Genomic DNA, 11,528 nt, shown 5'->3' with positions numbered 1-11,528 from the left:
ATGGAGGCATAGAATTCCATTGTGTATATATACCACATTTTCTTGATCCATTCATCTACTGAGGGGCATCTGGGTTGGTTCTATATCTTAGCTATAGTAAATAATGCTGCAGTAAACAAAGTTGTGCTGGTAGCTTTAGTGTCACCTTGTTTGTGAGAAACTTGGGATGTTTTAACCCACAAATTTAAAACTCAAACATCACAAAAAAATGATATACTGATTTAGTAGAATCAGTAATATCTATATGAGTAATTTCAATAATAACATAAATAATGAAGTTATTAAACTAATTACTTGCCATAATAATGTTTGGTTATGGTGAAAGGATAGTTGATCCCTTTGACAAGAATATGATCATTATTGTGTATGTGTGGGGGTGGGTATGTGGGTGTGTGGGTGTGCCAGAACTATTGTCTGAAGTCAAGAGCCTAGCATTGTCCCATAGCTTTTCTGCTCAAGGTTGGTGCTCTACCACTTGAGCCACAGCTCTACTTTTTTGTTAGTTAACTGGAGACTTTCATGGGCTTTCTTGAATGAGCTTGCTGTGAATCAGATCCTCAGACTTCAGACTCCTGAGTAGCTAAGATTACAGGCATGAGGCACCAGTGCCCTGCTTGTCTATCTTTTAGGATTATGCTGTTTTGGTAAAATACCAAGTAATAAACTCAAGTCAGATGAAGTTTTATTCATAGTATAACTTAAAATTAAGCTCCAAGTATAATAAAACTCTATTAAAACAAAGGAAGCATAAAGAGAAATTCTAAGCTAATAAATAAATATATTTCAGAGGGCATATATAAATTAAGAAATTAATAAGCCTAACTCAGAATACAGAAAACATGATTTTCCATTCTTTTCTCCTAAACAAACCTAAAATGGTCAATTCTCTATTTTCCAAAGTAAATACTTGTGCCCTGCTCTATGTCATAAGTAAAGCATATTTCCACAAGAGTTCACTTTTTAATTTTATTTTTGAAATTTTATTTTCATTTTTTATCTTAATCAGATAAAGATTCCCTTTTCTATTTTCTCATTTGCTCCAAGAGTCTTAATGCAAAGCAAGAGCAATAGCCTGGGTGCTCTGACTCTAGGCTCTTAGGCTGTTGATCAAAGCACTCCTATCTAGGCTCAGTGGTAGACCACTCACTCATCTAGCAATGGTTCATCTCCAGCATCAAAAATGAGGTAATTCATTAATTAATAATAAATGTAAAGCATCCTTTTGATGACCTTGGCCCTACAACTACAGTTATTTATTTATTTATTTGTTTATTTGTTTTCTTTGTTCCTGGGGCTTGACTCTAGCCCTGAACACTGTCCCTGAGCTTCCGGCTTTTTGTGAGTAGTTTATTGGAGATGAGAGTCTCAGGGACTTTCTTGCCTGGGCTGGTTTTGAACCATTGATCTTCAGATCTCAGCCTCCTGAGTAACTAGGATTAAAGGCATGTAGTACAGTAATTTAAAGAACCAAGATATGAGAGAATTCTGCCCATGCCAAATGCCGATGTTCACCCCTGAATATTATTCTCTCCAGTGCTTAAATCTCATTCTGAAACTAACATTGAAGGTTCCTGGTCTCATGATCCTAAGGACTGTGTACAGAGCAAATGCATGGAGCATGCTTCTCAGGAAAGGGAAATGATTACAAATACTCTTTCTATAGGAAAACAAATGCATATTGTAGATTCGAATATTTAAAAACCATGCAAATTTGTTTTGAGACAAGGTCTTACTATAAAATCTCAGCATCCTTTATAGATTTCCAGATTCCTACCTCACTCCTTAGCTCAAGATGCAGCCACCCCAAGGTGTCTCCCTAGGTCCATATCTGGGTTCAATGGCTATACCACTTTTGGACAAACTGTTAATCTAGGACTGAAAAGCTGCACTGCAAAGATCTAGCTTTGACCTTGATATAGTAGGTACCAATAAATACTGGCATTAGTGATTAAAAATAAAAATAAATAAGGTGGGCATTTGTGGCCTCACACCTGTAATCCTAGCTACTCAGGAAGCTGAAATCTGAGGGTTGTGGTTCAAAGCCAGGCAGGCAGGAGACTTTTATCGCCAATTAGCCACCAAAAATCCTAAACAGAAATTTCATTTGTTCTACCTACCTTAAAAGGCAGCTGAAGCTGGCACTAGTAGCTTATACCTGTAATCCAGCTACTCAGGAGACTGAGGTCTGAGAATCCTGCCTAGCCCAGGCAGACAATCCAAGAGACTCATCTCCAACTAACCAGCAAAAAGCTAGAACTAAAGTTGTGAATCAAGTGATAAAGTGCCACCCTTGAGTAAAAAGGCAAAATGGCAGTTCAAGGACTTGGGTTCAAACCCTTAGTACTAGCTCGTGCACACACACGCATGAGCCCATGTATGCATGCATGTACGCATACACACACACACACACACACAAATAAGTGAGAAAAAACAGGGATAGTCATTATAGCATTGTCACAGCCAAAAGTTCAGAAACAACCTAAGTGTCAATTAGGAATGAACCAAGACTACTATGTAAACACATACCACCCTAGGTGAGGAATTGTCTTTTTTTCCATAATTGGTTAACATTTTTATGAGGCACACCATCATTTTTTCCAACATCAAAATTACTTTTTAAAATAATGTTTATGAAATGAACTAAGTGAAAGAGTTCCCTGAAGGACATTTTCCCTGGGAAAATATAATAACTATCAGAGATAGTTATTATAACAGATGAAAGTTCAGGTTAGCTTTTGAACTGGCCAATAGCCAAAATTCCTTGCTAAATTTCATACTAAAATATAAAGTAGATAGAGATCTATTTGGCATAAAATCAGACAATTCCATTGTTTCACTATTATTGCAAACAAAAGATCTCTGTTCTCTGGTCACAGCCTGTGTACTTATTCCCAACCATCCATGTTCTCCGTGACCTCAAAAGCAAAGTAATTGCTCAGTGGTTCTATAAACCCAGTCCTGATGCTAAGATCTGGCATTCTCATCCATCCAGTGGAAGGCTGGAGTACCTATGGGTATCATGACATTCCTATGATTGGAGAAAGTGGTGCTTAAGGATAACTTTGAGCTTTGGGAGTTTTAGTTAATGTGCTCTTGAAAACTTTACCATTTCCGTTAAAATGATAGGTGCATAATAAAAACTTGAAGCCACATAGAACAATAACAAAGAAAATTATCCTCTGAAATGACAGCTCAATAATTACTATCAACCATACTACTTGTGGTAGTTTACTTTTGTTTGAAAATGTACTTTCAAGAGTTGGGTATGACGACACATGCCTGTACTATCAGATACCCAAAAAGTTGAAGCAGGACTATCACTTGAGCCCGCAGTTGGAGACGAGCCTAGGGAACATAGTAAGGCCCTGTCTCAAAAGCAAAATCGTTTTCCTAGTACCAGGGTTTGAACTCAAGGATGGGCACTCAAGCCACATCTCTAGCCTAGTTTTTCTTTTTCTTTTTTTTTGCCAGTCTTAGGGCTTGAACTCAGGGCCTGGGTACTGTCCCTGAGCTTCTTTTTGCTCAAGGGTAGCACTCTACCACTTGAGCCTCAGCATCACTTCTAGCTTTTTCTATGTATGTGGTACTGAAGAATCAAGCCCAGAACTTCATGCACACTAAACAAGCACTCTACCACCAAGCCACATTCCTAGCCTTACCATAACTTTTCGATGGATAATTAGAGATAGAATCTCACAGTCTTTTCTGCCTGGCTTCAAAACACAGTCCTTGAGCCCTCAGTCTCTCAAGTAGCTAGGATTGCAAATGTGAGCCACTAGTGTCTGGTAACATTTTGTTTTTGTTTTATCTGGGGTTTTTTGTTGTTGTTGTTGTTGGGTTTTTTGTTGTTTTTTTCTTTTTTTGGTCATGGGGCTTGAACTCTGGGCCTGGGCGCTGTCTTTCAACTCTTCAGCTCAAGGCTAGCGCTCTACCACTTGAGCCACAGCGCCACTTCTGATAACATTTTTTTAAATCTCCCAAATAATTAATAATTTCTAATCTATCATGCTGGCAAAAGTTAGAAAAGCATATTAATGTAAGTGCTAGCCATGATGTAGGGCAATGTATACTTATATGTTGTTAATGAAGGCAAATTAACGTATTAACACATTGGAGGGCAATATATGCCTGTCTGCCCCTCAAAATCCTAGGTGGAAACGTGTGTGTGTGTGTGTGTGTGTGTGTGTGTGTGTTTCTAGAGATGGAACCCAGAGTCTCAGCACACAAAGCAAGCATTCCCTGAGCTGAGTGTGTGTGTGTGTGTGTGTGTGTGTTTCTAGAGATGGAACCCAGAGTCTCAGCACACAAGGCAAGCATTCCCTGAGCTGAGCCACCCCAGAACTTACAATGAAACTTTAACACACAGTTGAAGGTAATAGGAGATGGGAATCTTTCCCCAGGTCATCTGGGTAGATTCCTACTCATCCATTAGTGATGCCCACGGCAGCCACTAATCTGCTTTCTGTTCTGTGGATCTGCCTACTTTAGACATGTCAAGTAAATAGGATCTATATGTGTGTCACACACACACACACACACACACACACACACACACACGGGATCTTACCAATTTGGATTTTCCATGCTTTCCCGGAAGACAGACTCTTCTTTCATGGATGCATACTGGGTCCATGTAAGGCAGTGACTCCGGATAGCCATGTTTCTCTCCTGAAGATTGAGCCATGATTCCTCTTCTAACTGGATACTAGGTACCTTTAAAATGCTCACCTGTCCAACAGAAGGAGAATGACTTTTTCAATGCAGGAAAAGCTTGTTATAAAAGGAGCTGTGTCTAGAACTGTGTCCAGGCTTGGGTAATAAAGAAGACAAGCAATACTGATATACAGATGGCCTTGAGTCCTTGATAATCAAACCTACCATAACCTTACTAAGAGCTGGAGAGGACATGCAGATGGCTCAGGATTTATGTTCTTGTGCTGTCCCTGGCCTGATTTCCCTAAGTGCTAAATACTAAGCAAATTATCAGCCGTCCTCCTTCACATCTCCTCTAGGGCTGGCTGTGGCCTCCTTAAATTGATAGATTCTAATCGAGCCCACTTACAGGACCATGTGCAAGAAGCTAGCAGGTGAAATAACTTCATTTTAAACTCTGTGCAATGCCTCAAAGTGTGTGCTCTCCTAGATGAAGACGACATGGAAAACTACAAAGGCAGAATTGTACAAGTCAGAGCTATATCCTTAAATTATTTAAGAATTGAGATACAAGACAAAGTTGAATGCCTTTTAATAATAGATTCAAGTGAGTATATAGGGCAAAGGAAGAGTATGAACTCTGTGGAAAATGCCAGTAATAATTTGCTTCTACTGTGTAGCACATTTTATTGAAAAATAAAAGAAAGTTCATTTGCATTGTTATATTAGCCTTCTTTCCAGTACGAATGTGACAGAGTCTTTTAACCCATGATTAGAAAGTGATGAAAGCTGCTTATGTACTGCACAGCAATCTGATCTGCAAGCTAAGCAGCAGGCACCAAGCTGAGTCCTATGTAACCATGCAGAATCTCTTCCGGGTTGACACAACCATCCCAGACATTTCTGAAAGTACCTATCATGAGATCTCCTCTTCCTAATGATTCAAAAAAGAGCCCAGTCAACAATCCCTTAGGGCTCAAAAAAGGTATTTAAATAAGATTTCCACTCACCTTTTTCCAACCAAGAATCACCAGAGTGCTTAAGGGTATCAAAGAGAGAAATCAATTGACTATAGTGGAATTTTATCTTTGATGATAACATTTTAAAGAAACACACACAGAAACACACAGTGCTCTATGGTAGTCTTACCATAGTAAATTAAAAAGTAAAGCTTTCACGTCCTTATCAAAAATGAGACAAATATCTTCCAATTTCTAATCTGTCTTATCACAGTCATTCCTAACCATGAACACACTAGAAATGATAGTCACTTCATATATAATGCAGACAGTGTCCTCAAAATAATCATAAACCATAGCTACCTCCATCAAGACCCTTCAGAGGAGACAGACTTAAACATCATATTTCCATAGTATCTGCTAAAGCTGATTGGTTATGGAAGCATTTCCTTCTCTAAGGAGCTACAATGTGGTGGGGTAGTGGACCCCAACACACCTTTACATCAGGAAACTACCCATACTGCATCCACTGTGGTTAGATTTTGAACTGAATTTACCTTCCTTAAAATTTCTGGAACCACGTTCCGACAGATTGCAATTCTCTTTCTATAGATGATTCCTGTTGATTCATCTAGAAAAAGAAAATTTTATACTTACAAAAAAAATTACTTAACAAAATGTACTGTTGTCTTTAAATCAAGCTCCATTTTTCTTTTTTTAATTATTTTATGTTTTTTATTGTAAAATTTGTGTACAGAGGAGTTACAATTACATGGGTAAGGTAATGAGTACATTTCCTATCGAGCATTGTTACCTCCTCCTTTGTTTTTCCCCTACTATCCCTTCCCTCCCACCTCCCTAACTCCCCCATCCCCACCCCATAAATTGTAAAGTTTGTTTTCAACATAGTGTCTATACATCTCATTGTTACAGTGGGTCAACCTGTATCCCTGTTTCAGCATTTTGTTATTTCCCTTCCCCTCCCTAAATTAGAAAAAATGTATATACAAGATGCAGGGCATCAAAGTCTACATGTAGAATTCCTAGAGAAAATGTTGAACTTTTTCAAAACTCAGTTTTCCTGACCACTTCGTCTGAGCCAGATTACATATTCCTGATCTGTGATCAAAGAATAGGAGGAAAATAGCAACTCAGAATGTACATGTGAAAGTCAAGAGTAAAAAAATTTTTTTAATCACAAATTGTTCAATATCAATGTCAGGTCAATACCAATGTCCAATGACAGTAGCTAATGAGCCTTTTGCTCAACCCCAACAGACCATGTGTGAGCAATAACTGGAAAGCCTGATTCTGTATCTTCTATACTACCAAGCATAGATTTCTGACTTACAAAATGTGCGCCTCTAATTATATTAAACATATTCTTCTCGCATAGAGGAGTGATCAGAAGCATTCTGTTCTGGGCAGAGGTTTCTTAATTTGAAGCAGGCAAAGTAAATGAACACAAATTAATGTTAGTTAAGAAAAAGAGGCAGAAGTCTAGAAACAGATAAACTGTGAAGTACTCTCATTTACTCATCACACTACTACCATGTTTCTCAAAGCTCTGACTATGTCAATCCCAACTTCTGTTGCAAACATGGGTAGCTGATGAGAGCATCAGAAAGTCTCCATGCATTGGAAGTCCCTTTGGCCATCTGATACAATGTTTGCAGCACATACACATTGGCTACTCTCAGAGGCAAAGATGCCCCTGACAATGAAAGAAATTATAACCAACATTCCTATTGTTTTCTATTCCATCTTCACAGCAACCTGAAAACAAGATCCTTCAGTCATCTGGGGTGTAAGGGGGAAAATGTGTGTGTGCCAGTAATAGGACTTGAACTCAGAACCTGAGTGTTAGCCTTCAGCTTCTTTACTCAAGGCTGGTGCTCTACCACTTGAGCCAAAGCTGCACTTCCAATCTTTTGCTGGTTAATTAGAGACAAGAGTCTCACAGACTTTCCTGCCTGGGATGCCCTTAAACTTCAATCCTCAGATCTCAGCTTCCTGAATAGTGAAGATCACAGTCGTGAGCCACCAGCACCAGCTTACAATATTCCCATTTGGAAGATTTAAAAAAAAAAAAAAACAACTGCCTCCAAATAGTGCATAACTAGTAACAAAATCAGGACTTGAAATCAAATTTGTCTCATGTCAAATAACAAGTTCCTCCAACTCTAAGTGTAGCTAAATGAAAAAGGTTCTTTTTGTAATACTTTTTAGTCACCAAAGTACAGAAAATACATTCACAAACGAGATAGCTTTATGTTTATCAGTCACAAATCACAGCACCTTCAAATACTAAGGAGGCAGAAGAGCATGTTGGTCAGGGACCTGGTTATCTGCATGGATTTAAACATTGATTATGAGCACTGATCGCTCATCCAGGTCCAACAGTGACCGTGACAATGTGTCCACTGAGAATAGGGTTGCAAAGAACAGTGGAGACAACCACACCCAGGGGTTTGTAAATGGTTCCTGAAAGAAGCCAGATGATAAATAATTTCGTTTTTGTGGTCCATAAGGCCTCCAATGCCAATTTTCAGCTCTGCTGTAACAGGAGGATGCAGCCATAGAAAATAAATGGATGGGTGTGGCTGTAGTCCAATAAAACTTTATTGACAAAATAGGCAGCATGAGCCATAATTTGCCAAAATTCAGTCATAATTGCGTAGTCTAATCATTGTATTGTCCCATTCCATCAAGAGTCAATCAAACTTTATGATGGGGTATTGCTATCTGACCTTGGGCAAGTTATTTAATCTCTCTGTGCTCAATTTCTTCATTCATTAACTAGGAATAATCATAAAACATATCTCAAATATTCCCAAGATAAAATAGGTTTAAAAAAAAGTGAGTGCCTGGCACATATTCAGTTCCTAAAATACTACCTGGTTGAAATTCAGTGTAGTACAATCTTGTCATCATCTATTAATGTAGAAAGTGACAAGAGCACTGCTTTAAGCTATACTAAGACACATACACACATGCATACACAATCATACCGAGGACCATATGCACACAAGGCATGCACCTATACACACATACGCACACACACATGCATACATGGCACGCACAAATGTGCACATGAACGCACACATCTTTACAGAGTCAGTATCATTTAACAATCATCACATAAATGATGAGGTTACATTCAGAGGACTTACCTTTTTTTTCCTCCACAATATTTACAGACACAACGTTTTTATCCATGGGGTTCGGGTACTAAATAAAAACACATAAAAGAAAAATGATCATTTATCTTTCATTATAGTAGGAACTACAACTATAAACTATCAGTCAAGCAACCTTTAAGGAAAGTCTAGTTTCAATCAACAATCTTAATTTGACCACCTGGGCCTGGACTTGTTTGAAATCTAGGGAAAACTTAATTTATATCCAACCTAACATACAGAGGGGGAAGGACATGAAGCTAATTAATAAATAATTACGATTAATATTGGACCTGTCTAACAAGTCATAATTGTCCTCTGTGCCCACACTGTGCTAAATGCTTCGATTGTATGATCTTGTCTAAACTTAACAGCTACTCTCTGGTAGAATGATGTCATTATCCTCATTTTTCAAAAATGGAAACAGCATAACGTTTGGATTGTTTGAGAGCCACCAGCTGGCTCCTGGTAAAGCCAGAAAACTAAATCAGTCTTGTTTCTCACTGAGAAATTTTTTCACTACTGTCCTACACCACTGCCTGTGGCTGAGTTAGCAAATCAGAATAGCCATCTTAATATACTAGCCAGGTTATATCATAGGTGCTCAATCAATATTTGATTAGCTTATTTTATTCTCCTGAAAGACAGGTTAGATATGACAAGATAGACCGTAGCTACCATTTTTTTTTCATCCGAGGCAATCTCAAACAGTATCTCAGTTAATACTTAAAACTACCTCACAGAAATAATGCTATTTTCCCCATTTAATAAAAAAGAAGGAAGGCTTTAGCCAAGACTGGTGGTGGGCATCTACAGACCCGGTACTCAAGAGCAGGCAGGAGGAGAGTTACTTCAAAGTCAGCCTGTGTTAGTAAGACCCTGTCTCAAAGGGTCTGACTTTGATTCAGATTGGATAAATTAAATAATTTACTCAGAGTAGCTGAAGAATAATGAATCTGGGTAATATCATTTACCCTGGAGACTGCCTTTCTCCAAAGCCTGCTCTCTAACATACCACAGAATCACCTCAGAGTTACTCTAACCTAATAACCCTTCCACTATTCAGGAAAGGGCAGCCACCTTATTCCAGGGCTTTGAGAAAGTCACTTCTGCAAGAAGGGTAGCTAAGGATTTGAACCTATAGAGAAAATTGATGGACACACACACACACACACACACACACACACACACACACACACACACACACACAGAGGCTTCCTGCTTCAATGTGTGATAAAGCCATAAAGGAAATGAGTTGAAGTCTGCTCATCCAGAATCCCTGATGAGGTGCCTCTCTGAATCCCAGGAAAGGGAACAGAACAGTATGAGTGTGGGTCTCTCTCATCCCACAGCAGCTATATGCACCCTATGTCTGTGTGTGTTTTTTGTATATGGCAGGCAGACAGACAGAAAGACACATTTTTCAAGGTATCTGTGGCCCTATAGGCACTTGATTGTATCAGCTTTCCAAGGAAGAAACATTGTCTATTTAGGTCCCTCCTGTGTCTCCACTAACCAGCAGTTTCTGGCACGTAAGAAGCACTCAATGGCTACTTGCTGAATGAATAACTGATTTGGAAAATGGGCCTTGCTGGCCTCAGGGATTGAATTATGAGAGCCTTCCTCCCCAGGGATGAATGTAGGAAAACAGCTCACAACTCTGTGGCCTCTTCACATTGTCACATCCCCTGTGTGCACACACATCCACACTTTCATTCCCACAACTGCCATTGTGTCCACTAATGAAAATCCCGGTCTTCATTGGAATAGAACTGAAGACCCAAAAATGAACCCACAGACTTATATAGCTTATATATAGACCTATATATAGCCACCTAATCTTCGATAAGGGAGCTAAAAAAATAGAATGGAAGAAAAACAGCCTCTTCAGTAAATGGTGCTAGAAAACTAAAACTAGATCCTTATCTATCACCCTGCACTAGAATCAACTCCAAATGGATAAAAGACCTCAGAGTCAAAGCAGACACCCTGAAAATATTACAAGAAGGAACTCCCTGGCACACGCCAAAATTTTCTTAATAAAGACCTAGAAACACATCAAATCCAAGAAAGGCTGGACAAATAGGATTGCATGAAGCTGCAGAGTGTCTGCATGGCAAAGGACATAGCTACCAAGATCAATAGAAAGCCCATTTTTTGGAAGAAGATCTTCACTAGCCATACAACAGACAACAGCCTCATATCAAAATATACTTAGAACTCAAAAAATTAAATCCCCCAACAACAAATCCTCAAAGAAACAATTGTCCGATAAATAAGTGGGCTAAAGACTTAAAGAGAGACTTCTCTGAAGAGGAAAGAAGGATGGCTAATAGACACATGAAGAAATGCTCAACCTGTCTAGCCATAAAAGAAATGCAAATCAAAACAACATTGAGATTCCACCTCATCCCAGTCAGAATGGATATAATCAAGAAATCTAATAACAAATGCTGGAGAGAATGTGGCCAAAAGGGAACCCTACTGCATTGTTGGTGGGAATGTAAACTTGCTCAACTTTAAAAAAGTTTGGAAAGCAGTATCGAGGTTCCTCAAAAGACTCCACATAGAGCTGCCACTTTTGGGCATTTACCCAAATGATCATAAACAAGACCATACTAAAGCTACCAGCACAACTATGTTTATTACAGCATTATTTACCATAGCTAAGATATGGAACCAACCCAGATGCCCCTCAGTAGATGAATGGATCAGGAAAATGTGATATATATATATA

General features: G+C 38.8%; 1 protein-coding gene across 2 annotated transcripts in view; it reads right to left on the bottom strand.

Annotated features, from left to right (window-relative positions):
• The window catches only part of Prelid2 (PRELI domain containing 2), a 160,241-nt gene extending 151,402 nt beyond the window's left edge, over window positions 1-8,839 (bottom strand). For both annotated transcript variants that reach the window (XM_013025531.1, XM_013025530.1), the window contains exons 1-3: window positions 8,786-8,839; window positions 6,170-6,243; window positions 4,568-4,728 (exon numbers count right to left, since the gene is read on the bottom strand). In XM_013025531.1, the coding sequence (XP_012880985.1) occupies window positions 4,568-4,728; window positions 6,170-6,243; window positions 8,786-8,831 (281 nt within the window). In that variant the 5' untranslated portion in view covers window positions 8,832-8,839. The remainder of the gene's footprint in view (window positions 1-4,567; window positions 4,729-6,169; window positions 6,244-8,785) is intronic.
• Window positions 8,840-11,528: the final 2,689 nt, after the last annotated feature.

This window comes from Dipodomys ordii, unplaced genomic scaffold (genome assembly GCF_000151885.1).
Source record: "Dipodomys ordii isolate 6190 unplaced genomic scaffold, Dord_2.0 Scaffold85, whole genome shotgun sequence".
Taxonomy (NCBI): Eukaryota; Metazoa; Chordata; class Mammalia; order Rodentia; family Heteromyidae; genus Dipodomys; species Dipodomys ordii.
Note: the sequence above shows the minus strand (reverse complement) of the source record. Positions and strands in the feature narration are given on the sequence as shown.